The sequence below is a fragment of the Eurosta solidaginis genome, chromosome 1 (genome assembly GCF_040869045.1).
Source record: "Eurosta solidaginis isolate ZX-2024a chromosome 1, ASM4086904v1, whole genome shotgun sequence".
NCBI classification, from domain to species: Eukaryota; Metazoa; Arthropoda; class Insecta; order Diptera; family Tephritidae; genus Eurosta; species Eurosta solidaginis.
Genome location: NC_090319.1, coordinates 186,474 through 209,939, shown reverse-complemented (window position 1 = coordinate 209,939; position 23,466 = coordinate 186,474). Strand labels below are relative to the sequence as shown.

The 23,466-nt window shown below is 36.8% G+C and overlaps 1 protein-coding gene across 7 annotated transcripts in view; it reads right to left on the bottom strand.

Annotated features, from left to right (window-relative positions):
* Nucleotides 1-23,466, bottom strand: part of LOC137245895 (uncharacterized) — a 152,679-nt gene that overhangs the window by 22,137 nt on the left and 107,076 nt on the right. For all 7 annotated transcript variants that reach the window (XR_010951416.1, XM_067777102.1, XM_067777090.1 and 4 more), the window contains 3 exons: nucleotides 9,071-9,215; nucleotides 8,853-9,002; nucleotides 59-236 (listed from right to left, as the gene is read on the bottom strand). Coding sequence is in view for 6 of the 7 variants with exons in the window: in XM_067777102.1 (XP_067633203.1) it covers nucleotides 59-236; nucleotides 8,853-9,002; nucleotides 9,071-9,215 (473 nt within the window). In the remaining variant the exon portion in view is untranslated. The remainder of the gene's footprint in view (nucleotides 1-58; nucleotides 237-8,852; nucleotides 9,003-9,070; nucleotides 9,216-23,466) is intronic.

The following is a 23,466-nucleotide window of genomic DNA, read 5'->3' as shown; positions in this document are numbered from 1 at the left end:
ATAAAGATGTTAAGTGTAAAATATTAATATTTGTTTTCCATTTTCTATAGCAGTTTACCTGTTAATAACCGGTAGTACCCAGACAAAACTAATGAGAATTCACTAGCATCACGATCTTCCATCGAAAACTTTATAAGCTTATCCCCTTGCATATAGATGGTAACGCTACAAGTCACATCATCATCTCGGCTTACGATTACATGATTGAAGTCCTCAATAGCTGATATAGGCTGGGGCTGTTTAAAGAATATAATCAAACCGTAAAAAACTAATGAAGGTTGCAGTATTTGACTTAGCATTTGAATACGATTGTCCTGCATCATTTCATCATATTTCATTCATAATTAAATACTATAGGTAACCATATTTTTAGGGGATAAAATAATGAGAAAGTGAGCTGTTTAAACCGCAGGTTGTTGCCAATAAAAATGCTGGGTCTCTTACGTTTTACGATCAGTGACTGAAACTCAGTTTCACTCAAACGATAACTATGCAACTATCAAACTATTTAAAAAAAATATAACAAGCCAACCCCCACTCAGCATTTAGGTGATTCAATTTTGAATTTCCCTACATATCAGTACAATTTGATTACTCTTTCTGACTAAATTATGAGTTATCATACAAGTGAACAAAAGAAATAATCAAATATGAATACTTTTGATGATCAAAAACTGAAAATCATTTTTCGATCACTTTTTGGAATCATTTTTGAAGTCCTTTGATGATTGGATTTTAATATTTCATAAAAATCAACAAAAAGAATAATCAAATATGAATACTTTTGAAGATCAAAAACTGAATATTGTTTTTCAATCACGAAGATGTCCCCAATCATTTCTCCACCTTCGGCCGCCAAGAAAATACATAATGGTTGGACAATACAAAGTTTGTGAGCTATTTGAACCTCAGGTAAGTGAAACTCTCTTGACATACCTGACTACGGCTTCAACATCCCGTACCTTATCGTTTTTTAAGATATTGACGATCGTAACTGATGTTGGATGTTGTAGTCGCAGGTGTATATCAGTCAAGATTATTCAAATAGCTCACTTCCGTATGCCTTCTTCACCTGATGAAATATGATTATCATGTAGTATCTTAGTTTGTATGAGATATGAAGAATAAATCATGATAACCGTATTCAAAAATGATTCAAAAATCTCAACCAAAACGATTGAAATATGTTCACGAATATGATCAGAAAAAGACCGTGAAAAGCAGTCAAATATTATTCTAAAACAATTAAAGTTCAATTTTACAATGATATCAAATATGAATAAAAAGTGTTTCGAAACATGAATCAAAAATTATTATTCAAGAATAATCACATTTATGGTACATTTTTCTCCCGACGATACATTAATTTTCGAATAAAAAATACCTTTAAATTTGAACGTTTTTAATCATCTTGGGGTATGATATTTGAATATTTTATGATCAGAAATTTCAAAAAATGCTAGCTGGGCCTAATATAAACGCACGCAAGTCATTTTCTGTCAAAAATGTCTCATGCATATACAACTTGTATGAGAGTAATCCAAATTGAATTTGCTGCGTGAAAACATAACTCGATTTCCAATTTTTGTTCTGCGTGACATTTAGATTTGACGTTTGCACACATGCTTTACATTAGCCGTGTTTTTTTACACGTAAACGTCTATACGCTTAAACTTTATATGGACTGCTAAGCGTCAAACTTTAAATACACCTCTGCAATTGCTGCGCATAAAATGTGTACTACTAAATTTCAATACGCATTATACTCAGATGTAACTGAAATATGTGTTCTATTCCCTCGTCCGACTTTTCGTCTGAAATGTCTTCGTCCCTAAATTTTGGTTCAATGTCAATTTCATTTGAAGATATCATCAGTGGTATCTCGAAACTGAGTAACTCTACTAAAGCTGACACTGATGGTCTCTCGGCTGTCTTGCTAAAAGGATGCACTTCCCTAGTTGTCCCGTTAGAGATCATCTTCAATTTGTCACTTAGCTTTGGTGAGTTTATTGATGCCTGGAAAATCGCCTCGATAACTCCTATTTATAAATCAGGCAGTAAGACTGATGTCTGCAATTACAGACCAATTTCAAAGCTTTCCACCGTTTCTAAGCTATTTGAGTGCATTGTCAAGGAAAAGATTTATTTTTCAGTGAAGCACTCGATCTGTCCGAAACAGCATGGGTTTGTTTCTGGGCGCTATACCGTTTCCAATCTTGTGAAGTTCAGTGAATATTGTATCTCTGCCTTTTCATCTGGTCATCAGGTCGACTGTATTTACACCGACTTTTCCAAAGCTTTTGATAAGGTATCGCATGCTACTCTAATTCACAAACTGTACTGCCTTGGCTTTCACTCAACCTTTTTGCAATGGCTAAAATCATATCGAAGTACCAGATGGTGTGCCGTCTCTATTGATGGGGTATCATCAGATCCCTTCTTGGCGACATCGGGCGTTCCGCAGGACAGTATTTTGGGACCATTACTTTTTGTCTGATTCATCAATGACATTAACTCATGCTTCTCTTACGCTAGATTTCTGTTGTACGCCGATGATCTCAAAGTTTACTCTGTTGTAAATTCCGCTAACGATATGATTAATCTTCAAGTTGAAATTGATAAACTTTACTCCTGGTGCATTATAGCTCATCTTTCATTAAATATAAATAAATGCTTCCACGTAACCTACTCAAAATCTCGTTGAAATCTCAACAGTTCGTATAGTATCGCTAACAGTACGTTGCAGACTGTTGATAAAATCAAAGATCTTGGAGTTTTCTTTGATACAAAATTTATGTTCGTGAACCATATTGATTTCATCATTGCGAAGGCCTATGCTATGCTAGGCTTCATTCGGCGTAATAGTTCGGAGTTTTCTGACCCGTATACTTTAAAAGTACTCTACTCCTCATTCGTGCGTTCTCATCTTGAGTATGCTACCATCATTTGGATACCTTTCCAACAATTCTCAATCAACAGGCTTGAGCGAGTTCAAAAAGTTTTTCTTAAGTATGCTTTGCGGTCATTAAGGTTTACATACCCTCTTCCTCCATATACTCCTCGTGTACTTCTTTTGAATCTTAAATCCCTGGAAGCTAGGAGATCTATTCTCTCCTTGACTTTCTTGTTTGGCATTATCCACGGAGATGTAGACTGCGCTGCCCTTCTTGTGGAAATTAATTTTAATGTTCCAAGGAGGGATCTTCGTAATGTTTGCCCGTTTTATGGTATCAATATTAGAACCAATTATGGAAGGAATGCGCCAATTGCACGCGTCCAGAACGAATTCAATAAGATTTCATCTTCTATTGAGCTTGGTTTTTCGATGTGTAGGGACGCTTTTATAAATATTTTAAAATCAGCTATTTAATTGTTTTTAATTTGTTAGTTGTAAGAACTTATTATTTATTGTAAAATATATATTTACATGTATATTTTGTTATCTTTGTATTAATATTTTTTGTATCTATCATTATTGGCAGTCTGTAAGAACTGTATATTCATAGACTGAATAAATAAATAAATAAACTCCTCGCGGGTAGCACTTGGTAAGAATAAAGGGATGTCTAAAGCAGCCTATAAGGTGTAAAGCTGGCAAGCTCCAAGTCTGCCAACTCTGTCCCCCCAACACAATCCCCTAGACATATTGGGCACTTTATGATATCTCCCAGAAGTTAAGTGTCAGGAAGTCTCACTGGCACAACTCTGTAACGCGGTGTGACAGGAAAAACGATTCCAAAGTTGACAATCTTTCAAATGTGAAAGAAATTTTCCTTTTCTTCCCGATATAGAGTAATGATTAATATCAACCTCGCATTAATTTTCTACCAACGTCTTTTGAAAGTTTTATAAATATATTTGAATTAAAAAAAACCCAATTTATTGTAGATAAACCAAAATGTGTTTTATTTCGTTTAATTCTCTTTTTAATTTTTACGTCCTCATTTTACAATAAAAATATCTGTAACAAAATACTAAAGATACCATATGATTCAAGTATAAACATTACATATATTTTGAAGAAAAAAAACCCAATATTTACTTTTAAATTACCCCCTCATTCATAAATTGGACGAAGCAACGCTTAATTGCTTAATTTTGACAGCATTAGAAACTTCAATAAGCTCTTTTTTTTTTATCAAAAATGAAAATGGAATTAAACCGTTTTTTACCATGAACGAATAACTTGAGTCGCAGACGACGATATTTGCGCCTTTTATTTGATACCTATAAACTTTTCAAACACAAAACTAATAACCTAAGACCACGTTTACGCATGACTTTATCTACAATAAATCGTTAATTATGGAGCTACCAGCAAAGCTCATTTAGTATCATGCATTAGAAAATTATCAAACGGCTGGTCAAAATTAGATTTGTCAGATTAAAGCGGTAAAAAGTGTTATAACTCCTCGCGGGAAGCACTTGGTAAGAATAATGGGATGTCTAAAGCCTATAAGGCGTTTAGCTGACAAGCTTCAAGTCTGCCAACTCTGTCCCCTCCCAACACAATTCCTACACATATATGGGCACTTTATGATATCTCCCAGAAGTTAAGTGTCAGGAAGTCTCACTGGCACAACTCTGTATCGCGGTGTGACAGGAAAAACGAATCCAAAGCTGACAATCTTTCAAATGTGAAAGGCTCATTCCATTTCAAGATACCCGGTCCGCGCAGGATATGATTTTTGATTTCGAAAAAATGAAAAATAACAACAAATGAATGTTTCCAATAATAAATGTGATATTTTAATTAATTTGAAGCGTTTGGCATTGATCGTCTTGTATGCTGATATGTAATGCATCAATATATGGCGAAAAAAAGATTAATATTCAAAAATTCATATTTCGAAAACAACGAGCGTTGGCCAAATGATATTTACCCAAGTTGAAACATAAACTGCTCACTCGATACAGAAAAAGTTTAAACAAAAAACAATAACCGTTATTTGAAATATTATTTTTTGAAAAAAAGTCATACATTTTTACTAAATACTAAAAAAATTACTTTTTTTTACTATATGCAATTGTTTATAAATTTATATAAAATTAAAAGTAATAACGAACATTTCAAAGAAAAAATCATGAGAATGTTTAATATTCAAAAATTCATATCTCGAAAACAACAAGTTTCGGCTAATAGGCATTTAGCCAAGTTGAAATATGAACTGCTCACTCAATATAGAAAAAGTTTAAACAAAAAAAGATAACGTTTTTTGAGAAATTAATTTTTGAAAAAAGTCATGTTTTTACTAAATACTAAGAAAAAAAAATTTTTTTTTAAACTATATGCTATTGTTTATAAAGTTATATAAAAGTAAATATAATAACGAACATTTCAAAGAAAAAATCATGAGAATCTCAAAAATTCATATCTCGAAAACAACCAGTTTCGGCTAATAGGCATTTAGCCAAGTTGAAATATGAACTGCTCACTCAATATAGAAAAAGTTTAAACAAAAAAAAGATAACGTTTTTTGAGAAATTAATTTTTGAAAAGTCATAAGTTTTTACTAAATACTAAACAAAAAATTTTTTTTTAAACTATATGCTATTGTTTATAAAGTTATATAAAAGTAAATATAATAACGAACATTTCAAAGAAAAAATCATGAGAATCGGATAATTTTTGACAAAGTTATTCACAGTTGAAAAAATAGGTGAATAAAAAAATACCGACTGCATTTTATGGAATTCCATTGCCGATAAATCCGAAAAAAAATTTTTTTTAAGGCAAAAAATACACGTGTTTCATTATTTTGACCAAAGAACAACATATTAAAATTTCATCCAAATCAAAAATCATGTCCTCCGCGGACCGGGTGTCTTGAAATGGAATGAGCCGAAAGAAATTTTCTTTTTCTTCTCGATATAGTGTAATGATTAATATCAACCTCGCATTACTTTTCTACCAACGTCTTTTGAAAGTTTTATAAATATATTTGAATTAAAAAAACCCAATTTATTGTAAATAAACCAAAATGTGTTTATTTCCTTTAATTCTCTTTTTAACTTTTACGTCCTCATTTTACAATAAAAATATCTGTAACAAAATACTAAAGATACCATATGATTCAAGTATAAACATTATATACAATTTGAAGAAAATAAAATAATTAAAAAAATTTTTTTATGTTAAACGGTTTTATTGAAACCAATACTTAATGAAGTAATAATAATACTAAAAGCTAGAAAATAATTAGGTCTATGTACTAGTCATCACACTCCTCATCAATCTAGGGCGTTGATCAGAAAATTAAATAAAAGCGTTGCACGCGTTTCTAAAAATGTGATTACAATAAAAATATCTGTAACAAAATACTAAAGATACCATATTTTTCAAGTATAAACATTACATACATTTTGAAGAAAAAAAACCCAATATTTACTTCTAAATTACCCTCTCCTTCATAAATTGGATGAAGCAACGCTTAATTTCTTAATTTTGACCGCATTAGAAACTTCAATAAGCTCTTTTTTTATCAAAAATGAAAATGAAATTAACCCCTTTTTTACCATGAGCCAATAACTTGAGTCACAGAGGACGATATTTGCGTCTTTTAATTGATACCTATAAACTTTTCAAACACAAAACTAATAACCTAAGACCACGTTTACACATGCCTTAATCTACAATAAATCGTCAATTATGAAGCTACGAGCAAAGCTCATTTAGTATCATGCATTAGTAAATTATCAAACGTCTAGTCAATATTAGATTTGTCAGATTAAAGCGGTAAAAAGTGTTGTAACTCCCCGCGGGTAGCACTTGGTAAGAATAAAAGGGATGACTAAAGCAGCCTATGGAGGCGTTCAGCTGTGCAAGCTTCAAGTCTGCCAACTCTGTCCCCCCCAAACACAATCCCCTAGACATATATGGGCACCTTATGATATCTCCCAGAAGTTAAGTGTCAGGAAGTCTCACTTGCACAACTCTGTATCGCGGTGTGACAGGAAAAACGATTCCAAAATTGACAATCTTTCAAATGTGAAAGAAATTTCCCTTTTCTTCTCGATACAGAGTAATGATTAATATCAACCTCGCATTAATTTTCTACCAACGTCTTTTGAAAGTTTTATAAATATATTTGAATTAAAAAAACCCAATTTATTGTAGATAAGCCAAAATGTGTTTATTTCCTTTAATTCTCTTTTTAACTTTTACGTCCTCATTTTACAATAAAAATATCTGTAACAAAATACTAAAGATACCATATGATTCAAGTATAAACATTATATATATACATTTTGAAGAAAATAAAATAATTTAAAAATTTTTTTAAGTTAAACGGTTTTATTGAAATCAATACTTAATGAAGTAATAATAATACTAAAAGCTAGAAAATAATTAGGTAGGTCCTAGGTACTAGTCATCACACTCCTTATCAATCTAGGGCGTTGATCAGACAATTAAATAAAAGCGTTGCACGCGTTTCTAAAAATGTGATTAGGGTTCAGTTGGTCTTGTATATGACTATCAATAGAAATTTTACGCGTCGAACGCTTTTATTTAATTGTCTGGTCAGCGCCCTAGATTGATTAGGAGTGTGATGACTCAGTACCTAGGACCTACCTAATTATTTTCTAGCTTTTAGTATTATTACTTCATGTAAGTATTGTTTTCAATAAAACCGTTTAACTAAAAATTTTTTTTTAAATTATTTTATTTTCAAGTTTTTAGTCTTTATTTAATTGCCTATTATTTCTCAATTTATTTAGTTCATTTTGTGACTCATTATTGCAAGGACTTTCCTGACAATTTGTTACAATCTAATTCCTCAATACATAATCCTTCCAAAGACTTTACTCGACTCTGCGCCACGTATGCTTGTCCCTCCTCTGACTCCAAGATATTCTGATGTCACTTCTACCGGACTGTATGCAATATTTGATCAAAATATGAGCCAAATCGGACATCATAGGTCGCTTTCTGTTCATGTATATATTATGTGTTCCAAATATGGACCAAATCGGACCACAAATACGCCTTTTTTGAATATATTAAATCTTTGCGCCACCTAGCGGTGCTTTTTTTCATATGTCGTTTTATATTCTCGTATTTATTATGTGTTCAAAATATGAGCCAAATCGGACCACAAATACGATTTTTGTGAATATCTCGTTCCTTGCGCCACTTAGCGGCGATTTTTTTTCATAGGTCGCTTTCTATTCTTGTATGCATTATGTGTTCAAAATATGAGCCAAATCGGACCACAAATACAATTTTTGTGAATATCTCGATCCTTGCGCCACCTAGCGGCAATTTTTGTCTTATTATTGCATTGTCATCGGGTTCTGAGCTATATTCAAGGTTTCAAGCTTGTAGCTTATCGGGGAAGTTACTTAAATTTCAATTACAAAATTTGTGCCAGCCATCCAACCAGCGAGCCTGTCAAGTCAACCTAAAAAACCGTTTAAAAAACCCAATATTTACTTTTAAATCACCCTCTCCTTTATAAATTGGATGAAGCAAAACTTAATTGCTTAATTTTGACCGTGCTAGAAACTTCAATAAGCTCTTTTTTTATCAAAAGTGAAAATGGAATTAACCCTTTTTTACCATGAGCCAATAAGTATAAGATACCTATAAACATTTCAAACACAAAACTAATAACCTAAGACCACATTTACACATGCCTTAGTCTACAATAAAATCGTCAATAGATAATCTACGCGTTTAAATATGTTCCATCCCTGAGAGCTAGATTATTTTCTGTCATTTATCTTTTATTTTGTGCTTCCAATTAGAGATTACACTCTAGAGGTATCGATGGGAGAAATTTATATGGGAAATCTAATTATATAATTAACAATTAGGAGTTTAATACGCAAATGGAGATAAAAATACTTACCACCGAATTTCTTATACTGGCTATTTGACTTAAGCCAAAACGTGGACTAATTAGTAAAACACGTTCGACCCCTTCTCTTTGGTTTGTACTAAAACATTTCGCTCCGTAACTTGGTAAACTTGCTATGATGTCCAAGTAGTGTAATTTTGACTGAATAAGCAAATATATATTTTTGCTTTAATCCCCTACGTTTATGGTAATATTTTTAGAAACCTTACCTGAAGCTGAGTCAAAACTTTGGTAGATGAGCCGGTCATTTCTGCAATCAATCTGAGAAAGTGTGATATAAGTCGCCTAAGCTCCTTTCGCTTCATTCCTTCAAAGAGAGTTATGGGAACAAATCTCTCTAAACCAAATTCACGCCTAAAAGAGAATAAACACATATCGTTAGATTGTATTTGTTCACAAGGGTATCTTAACTTTTATTGGATTACGGTAGTACGTAATGCCATAAAGGAATCGAGATAGATATAGACTTCCTTACATAACATAAAAAGCATACCATGATCTCGAATTAACATCCCTGGCACGTATATACATGGCCAATACATAACTCCTCTTTTGTAAGAATATGCAACCATAAAAAAACACGGAATAAAAATGGCTAAAATGAAATGCGAAAAATAAACAAGTAAAATGCCACTTAATTTTGGGCTTGCAGCCCCACGCCTGTACGCACACACTCACTGCGTTTTCTTTTGTTGTGACCTTTTTAAATTAATAAAAACTTATTTAATTTTAAAATTAGTTAGTCTTTATTTCTAGTTTTAGTTTTTTCACTTAAGTTTTGATTTACACACTTAGAGTCTTCGACTTTTATTTTTCGTTCTGTATAGGACACCGGTTCACTTCAAACTGAAACTAAACTAAACTGCGCTTTCAGCAGCAACCATCTCGGTATGCATTTTTGCGCATAACGGGAAAATTATATGATGCGATGGCGTGATAAATTCGAGTAACGGTAGATTCAACCAATGGGGTTGAATCTCCGCGTCATTCCACTCTAACATTTTAAGTGATGCGAAGTATTAATATGAGCATTGCATCTTTTTATTTATTAGAGGGGGAGTTGCCAGATTTAAATGCAGTGACCCAATTTGACACTACATCATCCCCCTTTAGAAAAGAAGAATTTGGCAAGGTGATCAGTCTTGCCACATTCTTATTTAGGCTATATCAAAATGAGTTAAAATTGAAAGTTGCAAAAAGAAATATGTAGGAAAAGTTAATTTTTAGATTTTGATAATTTAGTTTAGTTTGAAGTGAGCCGATATTTTATCTTGTATGGTAAGCTTATTGTATAAGCTACTACTATTACTACTACTTAACGTAAGGAAGTTACTACCTTTTTATATTATTTAGGTGACATATTTTTAGTAAATTAGCCCGTATCGAAATTAACATTAAAAAAAATGTTTTATTTTTTTTTTTTACATTCCTTGGCGCATTCTTAAAATATATTTATATTTAAAGATTAATTAGTCAAATTTAAAAGTACTATCAATTTTAATAAAATTTTTGGACACGGTTTTTATGTACAGTTTTTTCAATTTTATTGATTTCATCGTAAATTGTTACATTTGGTCCATCGATATTCTTTATTATGTAGGGACCTTGATATATATTTCTATGTTTATTTCTCGGTTCTGTTTCTACTAGAACCTTATCATTAATTTTAATATCTAAAGGCTTAGCCTTTTTATCGTATAATTCTTTATTTCTAATTTTATGTTTATTAATTAAACTAGCCTTTACCCGCGGCCCCGTCCGCAAGGAGAAAATTAAATATATGGGATATTCACGTTAGCCTGCTTATCAAGTTATCTGTTTAAAAAGATGTTTCTGTCTAATACATTTTATTTTTGTAATTGAGTAAAAAAAGAACTAAATGAGCTGATAACCTGATAGGATCCCCAAATGATCCCGAAATTATCCAGAAAAATCCACGAAATGACCCCGACGCTATCGCGGACAGATGCCGAAAACCATTTAGAAATGCCACGGAAGGGTCTCCAAAAGTTCCCGGAATAACCCCAAAAAACCCGAAATGACAACGACACGATTCTAGACTTATCCAGAGAACCACAAAGAAATGATGCCTGAAGGGTACCAAAATGATCCCGAAATAGTCCCGAAAAAGTTCCGAAATGACCGCGACGGGCTCACGGACGGTTCTCAAAAACCATCCAGAAAATATCCAGGAAGGGTCCTTAGGGGATCCACGACGGATCGCGAAAACCATACAGAAATGATTCCGGAAGGGTCCCAAAATGATCCCGTATTAGTCCCGAAAAAGTCCTGAAATGACCCCGACGGGATCCCAGACGGATTCCGAAAACTATCCAGAAATGATGCCGGAAAGGTCCTCAAATGATCCCCTAATAGTCCCGAAATGACCCTGACGGGATCTCGAACGGACTCCTAAATGACCCTGACGGGATCCCGGACAGATCTCGAAATCCATCCAGAAATGATCTTGGAAGGGCCCAAAATAATCCCGAAACAATCTCTGAAAAGTCCAGAAATTACCCCGACGGGATCCCACACGGATCCCAAAAACTATCTAGAAATGATGCCGGAATGTCCTCAAATGATCCCCTAATAGTCCCGAAATTACCGAAAACCATCCAGAAATTATGCCGGAAGGGACTCCAAATGATCCCGAATACCATACAGAAATGATGCCGGAAAATACCACAAATGATCCAGAAATAGTCCCGAAAAAGTTCCGAAATTACCCTGACGGGCTCCCGGACGGTTCTCTAAAACCATCCAGAAAATATCCAGGAAGGGTCCTTAGGTGATCCACGACGGATCGCGAAAACCATACAGAAATGATTCCGGAAGGGTCCCAAAATGATCCCGTATTAGTCCCGAAAAAGTCCTGAAATGACCCCGACGGGATCCCTGATGGATCCCGAAAACCATCTAGAAATGATGCCGGAAGGTACCTCAAAGGAACCCGCATTAGTCGAGAAAAAGTCCCAAAATGACCCTGAAGGGATCCCGAAAACCATACAGAACTGATGCCGAAAAGGTCCCTAAATGATCCCGTATTAGTCTAGAAAAAGTTCCGAAATGACCCCGACGGGATCCCGGACGGATCCCGAAAACTATCGAGAAGTGATGCCGAAAGGGTTTCCAAATGATCCCGTATTAGTCGAGAAAGGGCCCCGAAATGACCCTGACGGGATCCGGACGGAACCCGAAAACCATCCAGAAATGATGCCGAAAGGGTCCTTAAATGATCCCGTATCAGTCGAGAAAAAGTCCAGAAATGACCCCGACGGGACCCGGACGGATCCCGAAAACCATCCATAAAGGATGCCGAAAGGGTCCCCAAATGATCCAGTCTTAGTCGAGAAAAAGTTCCGAAATGACCACGACGGGATCCCGGACGGATCCCGAAAACCGTCCAGAAATGGTGCCGGAAGGGTCCCCAAATGATCGCGAAATAGTCCCGAAATGATCCCGGAATAGTCCCGAAAATGTCCCAAAATAATCCCCACGGAATCCCGCACGGATCCCGAAAACTATACACAAATGATCCCGGAAGCGTCCCAAAATAATCCCGGAATAGTCCCGAAAAAGTCCAGAAATGACCCCGGCGGGATCGCGGACGGATCCCGAAAACCATCCAGAAATGATCCCGGAAGGGTCTCGATATGACCCAAACGGGATTAAAAATGGGGTGAAGATAATTATAAAACCATGTTAATAAGGCAACAGGCGCGTTGGAGCGAATGAAGAGTTACCAAGAAACATACAGGTAAAGCTAATAAAAGCGTGCTAATAAAAACAATTGAAGGAGGGCGGATGGCGGGAGGAGGAGAGTACCACTGATCGTTTTTCCAAAATTGTTTAGATCTCGATCTGTATGAGCCAGATACCAAAAATTATTGATTTTAGGACAAAATTTACATTGAGTTATAACAATTTATAGATTTTGCACGATAGTGGAAAGGAGGAGGGGGGGGGGGTGGTGTATCACTGCTCACTTTGTAAGCCCTCGACTTATTTCACCCACTGAGTTTGTAATATTGGTGAAGGTCAGTATACGTAAAGTTATAATGTGTAAAAATTGTTAAAAAGTAATTATTCGAAGGGGTCGTGGGACCCCCTTCCCCCTTTCCATGTTCGAAAAAAATTTCGCCAGTAGCCTATTATCTCTGTCCCAAATTTCATCAAAATCCGTGAAGCCGTTCTGGCGTGATTCAGTCGCAAAGACAAAAAAATATAATAATTAAATTATAACTGTTCCTAGGGGGCGGAGACCGCTCCCCTTTTGAAAAATATATAGCTAGTAGATCCTTCTAGACTATTGGCTATATGCATGCCAAATTTCATACAAATCCGTCCAGCCGTTCTTGCGTGATTGAGTCACAAAGACAAACGTCTGGACAAACATCCAAACATCTAAACATCCAAACATCCAAACTTTGCCATTTATAATATATACTAGCCTTTACCCGCGGCCCCGTCCGCAAGGAGAAAATGAAATATGTGGGCTATTCACGTTAGCCTGCTTATAAAGTTATCTGTTTGAAATTTTTTTTCTGTCTAATGCATTTTATTTTTGTAATTGAGTAAAAAAAAAGAACTTTATGAGCTGATAACCTGATAGGATCCCAAAATGATAACGAAATTATCCAGAAAAAGCCACGAAATGACCCCGACGCTGTCGCGGACGGATTCCGAAAACCATCCAGAAACGCCCCGGAAGTGTTTCCAAAAGTTCCCGAAGTAGTCCCAAAAAAACCCGAAATGACAACGACACGATTCTAGACTTATCCAGATAACCACACAGAAATGATGCCTGAAGGGTACCAAATTGATCCCGAAATAGTCCCGAAAAAGTTCCGAAATTACCCTGACGGGCTCCCGGACGGATCTCAGAAACCATCCAGAAAATATCCAGGAAGGGTCCCTAAATTATCCCGACTAACTCCAGAAAAAGTTCCGAAATGGCTCCGAGGGGATCCACGATGGATCGCGAAAACCATACAGAAATGATTCCGGAAGGATTCCAAAATGATCCCGAAATAGTCCGGAATTGACCCAGATGGGATCCCGCACAGATCCAGAAATGATCCCGGAAGGGTGCAAAAACTATCCCGGAAAAGTAACAAAAAATCCCGAAATGGCTACTACGGCATCCCGGACGGATCCAGAAATGATCTCGGAAGGGTTCCCAAATGATCCCAAAATGGTCCCGAAATGACCCTGATGGATCCGGCAAACCATCCAGAAATTATGCCGAAAGGGTCCCAAAATGATCCCGAAATAATACAGAAAAAGTCACGAAACGACCCCTAGAGGATCCCCAAATGATCCCGTATTAGCCCCGAAAAGGTCCCGAAATAACCCCGACGGGATCCCGGACAAATCCCGAAAACCATCCAGAAATGATGCCGGAAGGAATCCCAAATGATTCCGTAAAAGTCCCGCATTGATTCCGACGGGATCCCGAACGGATACCGAAAATCATCCAGAAGTGACGCCGGAAAGGTCCTCAAATGATCACCTAATAGTCCCGAAATGACCCTTAATGGGTCATGGACGGATCCCATAAACCATCCAGAAATGATCCCGATATATTCCCGAAGAAGTCCCGAAATGACCCTGACGGGATCTCGAACGCACCCCTAAATGACCCTGACGGGATCCCAGACAGATCCCGAAATCCATCCAGAAATGATCTTGGGAGGGACCCCAAATGATCCCGAAAAAGTCCCGCAATGATTCCGAGGCGATCCTGATCGGATACCGATAACCATCCAGAAGTGATGCCGGAAAGGTCCTCAAATGATCACCTAATACCAAAATGACCCTGACGGCATCCCGGACTGATCCCAAAATCCATCCAGAAATGATCTTGGGAAGGTCCCAAAATTATCCCGAAATAGTCTCGGAAAAGTTCAGAAATTACCCTGACGGGTTCCCGGACGGATCCTGAAAGCCATCTCTAAATGATCACGAAAAAGTCCCGAAATGACCCTGACTGGACCCCGAAAGGATCCCGAAAACTATCCAGAAATGATGCCGGAAATGTCCTCAAATGATCACCTAATCGTTCCGAAAAGACCCTGACGGGATCCCGAACGGATCCCGACAACTATCTAGAAATGATGCCGAAAGGGCCCGCAAATGATCCCGTATTAGTCGAGAAAAAGTCGTGATGCCGAAAAGGTCCTCAAATGATCACCTAATAGTCCCAAAATGACCCTGACGGCATCCCGGACAGATCCCGAAATCCATCCAGAAATGATCTTGGGAGGGTCCCAAAATTATCCCGAAATAGTCTGGGAAAAGTCCAGAAATTACCCTGACGGATACCGGACGAATCCTGAAAACCAATCTTAAATGATGCCGAAAAAGTCCCGAAATGACCCTGATGGGACCCGGAAAGGATCCCGAAAACTAACCAGAAATGATGCCGGAAAGGTCCTCAAATGATCTCCCAATAGTTCCGAAAAGACCCTGACGGGATCCCGAACGGATCCCGACAACTATCCAGAAATGATACCGAAAGGGCCCGCAAATGATCCCGTATTAGTCGAGAAAAAGTCCCGAAATGACCCCGACGGGATGCCGGACGAATCCCAAAAACCATCCAGAAATGATTTTGGAAGGGACCCCAATGATCCCGAAAAAGTCCCGCAATTATTCCGACGGGAATCTGAACGGATACCGAAAACCATCCAGAAGTGATGCCGGAACGGTCCTCAAATGCTCACCTAATAATCCCAAAATGACCCTGAGGGCATCCCGGACAAATCCCGAAATCCATCCAGAAATGATCTTGGGAAGGTCCCAAAATGATCCCGAAATAGTCTCGGAAAAGTCCAGAAATTATCCTGACGGGTTCCCGGACGAATCCTGAAAGCCATCCTTAAATGATCCCGAAAAAGCCCCGAAATGACATTGACGGGATCCCGAAAGGATTCCAAAAACTATCCAGAAATGATGCCGGAAAGGTCCTCAAATGATCCCCTAATAGTTCCGAAATGACCGTGACGGGATCCCGAACGGATCCCGACAACTATCCAGAAATTATGCCGAAAGGGTCCGCAACTGATCCCGTATTAGTCGAGAAAAAGTCCCGAAATGACCCCGACGGGATCCCGGACGAATCCCAAAAACCATCCAGAAATGATGCCGGTAGGTATCCCAAATGATCCCGAAATAATCCCGAAATGAACTCGTCGGCATCCCGAACGGATACCGAAAATTATCCAGAAATGATGCCGGAAAGGTCCACAAATGATCCCCTAATAGTCCCGAAATTACCCTGATGGGATCCCGGACGGATCCCGAAAACCATCCAGAAATGATGCCGGAAGAGCCCCAAATGATCCCGAAAAAGTCCCCAAATGACCCCGACGATATCCCGGACGGATCCCGAAAACCATCCAGAAATGATGCCGGAAGAGCCCCCAAATGATCCCGAAAAAGTCCCCAAATGACCCTGACGAGATCCCGCACGGATCCCGAAAACCATCCAGAAATGATGCCGGAAGAGCCCCAAATGATCCCGAAAAAGTCCCCAAATGACCCCGACATACTCCAGAAAAGGTTCCGAAATGGCTCCGAGGGAATCAACGACGGATCGCGAAAACCATACAGAAATGATTCCGGAAGGATCCCAAAATGATCCCGAAATAGTCCGGAAATGACCCAGATGGGATCCCGCACAGATCCAGAAATGATCCCGGAAGGGTCCAAAAACTATCCCGGAAAAGTAACAAAAAATCCCGAAATGGCTCCTACGGCATCCCGGACGGATCCAGAAATGATCTCGGAAGGGTCCCCAAATGATACCAAAATGGTCCCGAAATGACCCTGATGGATCCGGCAAACCATCAAGAAATTATGCCGGAATGGTCCCCAAATGATCCCGAAATAAAACAGAAAAAGTCACGAAACGACCCCTAGAGGATCCCCAAATGATCCCGTATTAGCCCCAAAAAAGTCCCAAAATGACACTGACGGGATCCCGAAAGGATTCCGAAAACAATACAGAAATGATGCCGGAAAGGTCCTCAAATGATCCCCTAATAGTCCCGAAATGACCGTGACGGGATCCCGACAACTATCCAGAAATGATGCCGAAAGGGTTCCCAAATGATCCCGTATTAGTCGCGAAAAAGTCCCGAAATGACCCCGACGGGATCCCGGACGGATCCCGAAAACCATCCAGAAATGATGCCGAAAGGGTTCCCAAATGATCCCGTATTAGCCGCGAAAAAGTCCCGAAATGACCCCGACGGGATCCCGGACGGATCCCGAAAACCATCCAGAAATGATGCCGGATGAGCCCCAAAATGATCCGGAAAAAGTCCCCAAATGACCCCGACGAGATCCCGGACGGATCCCGAAAACCATCCAGAAATGATGCCGGAAGAGCCCCCAAATGATCCCGAAAAAGTCCCCAAATGACCCCGACGATATCCCGGACGGATCCCGAAAACCATCCAGAAATGATGCCGGAAGAGCCCACAAATGATCCCGAAAAAGTCCCCATATGACCCCGACGAGATCCCGCACGGATTCCGAAAACCATCCAGAAATGATGCCGGAAGGGTCCCCAAATGATCGCGAAATAGTCCCGAAATGATTCCGGAATAGTCCCGAAAATGTTCCAAAATAACCCCGACGGGATCCCGGACGGATCCCGTAAACTATACAGAAATGATCCCGGAAGGGTCCCAAAATGATCCCGAAATAGTCCCGAAAAAGTCCCGAAATTACCCCGGCGTAATCCCGGACCGATCCCGAAAACCATCCAGAAATGATCCCGGAAGGGTCTCGATATGACCCTTACGGGATCACAAATAAGGTGAAGCTAATTATAAAACCATGTTAATAAGGCAGCAGGCGCATTGGAGCGAACAAAAAGTTTGATAGAAACATACAGGTAAAGCTAATAAAAGCGTGCTAATAAAAACAATTGATGGAGGGCGGATGGCGGGAGTAGAGGAGAGGACCACTGATCGTTCCTCCAAAATTGTCTAGATCTCGTTCTGTATGTACCAGATACCAAAAACTATTGATTTAGGAGAAAATTTAGATTGAGTTATAACAATTTATGGATTTTACACCAGAGGGGGTGATAAAGGGGGGCGGGCGGAGGGTGTCACTGCTTACTTTGTAAGCCCTCGACTTATTTGACCCCTTGAGTCTGTGCTATTGGTGAAGGCCAGTATACGTAAAGTTATAATGTGTAAAAATTATGAAAAATAATTTCTCGAAGGGTCGTGGGACCGCCACCCCTCTTTCCATGTTCGAAAAAAATTTCGCTAGTAGACTACTGTCTGTGTCCCAAATTTCATCAAAATCCGTGTAGCCATTCTGGCGTGATTCAGTCGCAAAGACGAAAAAATATAATAATTAAATTATAACTGTTCCTAGGGGGCGGGGACCACGCCCCTTTTGAAAAATATATAGCTAGTAGATCCTTCTAGACTATTGGCTATATGTGTGCAAAATTTCATCCCAATCGGTCCAGCCGTTCTTGCGTTATTGAGTCACAAAGCCAAACGTCTGGACAAACATCCAAACATCCAAACATCCAAACATCCAAACATCTAAACATCCAAACATCCAAACATCTTAACATCCAAACTTTCCCATTTATAATATATATTAGATTAGATTTGTTGCCATTTTATGAGATTTTTGCATTCTATATTTTAGCTCTTTTGTATAATTTTCTACATTATAAATCGGATCGATTTGTTCCTTTTTTAATTCATGTGGCATTGTAGATTCTCTGCCAAATATTAATTCGAAAGGAGTAAATTTATTATTAAAAACCGAACTACTTGTAGTATTATGTAAAAATGTAAAGTATTTCAAATACGTATCCCAATCTGAATACGTTTCATCTAGATATGCACGTATATATTCGTTAAAGACTCTATGGTTTCTTTCAACAGTACCAACAGTTTCGTGGTGATAAGCTGTTGAGAAATCATGATTAATTTTTAAAAGTTTTGTTAATTCCGAGAATAATTCATTTTTGTATTCCGTCCACAAAGCGGATCTAATGGCTTTCATTGTAGCATATGTTAATATAAAGGTTTCAAAAATAGCACATGCAATAGTTTTTGCTGATTTATCTGGTACAGCTACTGTTACCAGGTATTTAGAAAAGTCACAAATCATAGTAACAGGGAACTTGTTACCATAGTTTGATTCTGGAAGTGGACCTATTGTATCGATAATTACTATGTCAAATGGTTTACAGGGTGTTGGAGTAAGGACAAGATTTTCTTTTGTTTTTGGTCTCCCTTTATTTAAAAGACATTTATTGCAATTTTTTTCAAATTTCGCTATATCACGTGTCATGTTTTTCCAGTAATATTTAGTTCTTAATTTGGCATATAACCTTTTTGTTCCGCAATGACCTCCTAACACTGGATCTTCGTGATAAATTGTCATAAGTTTTTGTTTCTGTTCATTGTCTGTTATGGTCTCTACAGGGTCCGTCAATATTATTTGTAATGATTTTAAAATTTCATTTCCGCGGATTTTAAAATTCGTAATTGAAAAATTATTGAAAAATATATCATTTTTAGGCCATTCTAATTGTTTAATATTGTGATTGTCGGCTGCTTTTTCCAGCCTCGAAAGTAACTCATCTAAATTCGCTATTTCGTTAACAGTCACGAGATTAAGTAAATTATATTTTTTATGTTTTAAATGCGCATAAATTTGTAAATTGGAGATCTCCTTGTTTTTATTATATTGTATATTTGATTTTACTCGCGGTATCTTTTTTGAAAAATTGTATGAAAATTTATCATAAACTTTTACTTTATTATCATTAGAAGTCGTATCATTTAAACTTATTTTTTCTTTTTGTAATTCTTGTTTAGTCTGTGATCGCGTTTTAACGGCTAAAACGTGTTTTGTCGAATCTTTAATCTCGTCTATACTTATACGCGAAAGAGCATCAGCCACGACATTCGATTTTCCTTTAATATATTCAATTGTAAAATTGTATTCTGATAAATCTAATCTGATTCTAGAGAGTTTCGAGGAAGGATCTTTCATATTAAATAGATAAACTAATGGTCTATGGTCTGATTTTACCGTGAAATGTGTACCGTAAACATACGGCCGAAAATGTTTTATAGCAAAATGTATTGCTAAAAGTTCTAATTTTATGATTGCCTTTTTCTGTTCTGCTTTATTGAAAGATTTTGATGCAAAGCAAATCGGTAAATCATTATCTCCACGCTTTTGGCTTAATATAGCGCCACAACCACTCTTAGATGCATCTACAGTGATAATAAATTCTTTTGAAAAATCAGGGTATTGTAATAGTTGAGGAGACATTAATGATAATCTTAATTTTTCGAAAACATTTTCGCAAGCATCATCCCAAACAAATTCAACTTTTTTTCGATTTAGACGATTTAAAGGGGCTGCCAGTGACGCAAAGTTAGGTATAAAGCGCCTATAATAATTTGCAAATGCAACGAATCGCCTAACAGCGTCCTTGTCTTTAGGCTTAGTGTATTTTTTAAGTGCGTCTATTTTTGAGTCATCTGGCAGCAGGTCTTTTGAGGTGCATTTATGGCCTAAAAAAGTTACTTCAGAACGAAGGAAATTGCATTTGTTGGGATTTAACTTTAAATTGAATTTTCCACAAGTATCGAAAACTTTTTCTAAATTTTTGAGGTGATGTGTCTCGCTACAACCGATGACGATAACATCGTCAATGTACATAAAAGCTTGATTTGTCGAAATGCCTGAAAATGCTAATGACATCATACGTGAAAAAGAAACCGAAAGGTAAAACTTTCCAACGAAAGGCTCCTCGATCTGTACTGAAAGATGTAACGTCTCTAGAATTGACATGAAGTGGTATTTGGTGAAAACCAGAAAAAAGATCTAAAGTTGAAAAGTATTTGGCTCTGCCAAGATTGTCGAGTATGTCGTCTACGCGTGCCAACGGAAATTTGTCTGCGATAAGCTTTTTGTTGACTGCTCTGAAATCAACGCACATACGATACGACTTTTGGCCTGAAGGATCTTTTTTCGGCACCAAAATTAAAGGACTGTTATAATTAGAAAAGCTGGGTTCTATTAAATCATTTCGCATTAAATTTTCGACTTGTTTATTAATTTCTTCACGTTGTGTATATGGTAAACGATAATTTTTTATATAGACTGGATTTTTATCAGTTAAACGTAGCTTTTGTTCGTAAAAATTATTTAAAGTCATACGATCAGTTTTTAAAGCGAATACATCGGCATATTTTAAACATAAATCAAGTAATTGTTTTTGTGTATAACCCGGCATTTGATTTTTCAAAATTTTCGTTAATTCCTTTAAGCGTTTTTGATCTTTTGAAGTTTCATTGATTTTGTAGACATTGTAGTTGGTGATATCTTCCGTTACGATATTGCAATTGTTGACATGTTTTACTTCGTCGGTAACATTTAAAATTTTTAGAACTGGATTATTTGTGTCAACAATGCACTTTGCCGTAAAAACACCACTACAGATTTCTTGTGAGTCTACAAAAACAGGATTATCGCATTTTGGTAATTTAAATGACCGATAAACTTCACATCTCGGAGGAATAACTAAAGAATCGGTACTTGTGCCGTGCAAAATTGGAATATTTAGTGTTTTTAAGCCGGTATTAATAGTTATGCTATCGCTTGCATAATTAATAATGCATTTATTTAATTTTAAAAAGTCTTTGCCGAGTATTCCGTCTGAAGGTATATTGAAATTGTCGTTAACTACATGTAAGGTATGCGGTATTAAAAATTTATATGCAATTAAGTTGGTTTTTAAAGTTCCTAAAGTTGAAATTGTTTCAGGTGTTACGCCTGTTATGTTGGTTATTTCATTACTGTTAAAGTTACAATTTTGAGATAAACTTGAAATTTTGATTAAAGAAATATCTGCTTGAGAATCTACTAGAAAAGTACATGGTTTGTAGGAATCGCTACATTGAAGTTCAATAAAATCCGAATAATTAAGGTTCAAGCAGTAAATGGATTTTAATATTTTTGAAGAAGATTCGTTTAATTGTCTAAATCGTGATCCCGATCCCCCAGTGTTCGCTCCTGAGGATCGTTCACGTTTAAAGCACGTACATTGGTATTACTTCGCGAATTTGAACGTCTATTATTATTATTAGCATTATTGTTACTACTACTAGGCTGATTGTTTCTATTAGTGCTATATCTGTCATTATTACCTCTATTAGAATTATTGTACCCGTAATTATTATTGTTGTAGTTATTTCTATTGTTATTGTTGAATCTTGCATTTGGATTGTTGTACCTATTATTGAAATTATTACCTCTATAATTTCCTCGAAAACTACTTTGCCAATTACCACGAGTACGGAATGCTAGTACTTGTCTTTCTTTAACTTCATTATTACGTTCGACTATCATTTTTGCAACTACGTCTTTTGAATCACTGAAGGTAGTTGAAGCCAGGATGGATTTGACCAACTCTGAACGAGTGTTCAACCTGCACACATTCACTGTTTGCTCTACGGCCATTTCATGTGCCTTGGCTTGTATCATACCTTCAATAATCAAAGAACGTTCCAATGCGTCGGATAGTTCTTCAACGCGCTTAGCAAAGTCCGAGTAGTTATTATTGATGACATGTAAGGACGCGATTTTACCAGAAACAACTTTCGAGTTGTCCGGTTTTATTCTATTTCTCAAGGCAGTCTTTATGTCCTCAACTGAGTTTATCATGGTTGGCAATGCTTCGCGTGCTTTTCCCTCAAGTTTGAATTTCAAAAATGCAATAAAAGTACTATTTAAATTTTCATCTGAGAAGACTTCAATTAATTTTATTTTGTCGATAAAAGATTCTAATGTCAGTGGATCGCCGCTGTAGTTGTCCCTAATAATTGAGGCGCAACTGGTAATGAACACCTTTTTCTGTTCTGAGGTTGCCATGATTGAAATATTGTTATTTGATTGTAAATCTGAAGAATTATTTGTTGAAGGCAAAGTAGAAGAATTTGAAGTAGAGTGAGAATTGGAAAAGTCAGCTCCTGACTGAAAATTTGAATTATTATTTTCTGCGATATCTGAGTCATTAAATCCTAAAAAATCTTCTTGACGAGCTAGTGAACACCTTCCTTTAGAGCTTGATTTATCGCTGGAATTGCCCTCAGAATCGTACATGTGTTTGAAATACGGTAATTTTATTGAAAATTATTTTAAAAGAAAAATTTTGTAAATCAGGTAAATATTTTGTAAATCCGAGTATTATTTAAAAATCCGGTTAAAATTTATCGCGTTTGGTATAAATTTTATAAAATGGTAAGTCTGGTTAAGAAAATTATATAATTTGTTTTTTTTTCGAAAACAAAGGAACATCCGGTCTGCGGATTTTCTCTAAATTATGGGCTAGAGAAATACCTATTTTAATTTTTCCTATTAAATTTACGTGGTTTAAGGCAAAAATTTCATTTAATGGCATATCAAAAATGGGAGAGTTCAGAATTTTGTGCAAATGGTAAAATTAAAATTTTTTTTTTTTTTTTGGAGAAATGTTTTTAATTGAATTGCTTACAATTCATAGGCTATCAAATGCACAAAAACTCTGAAATTTTTT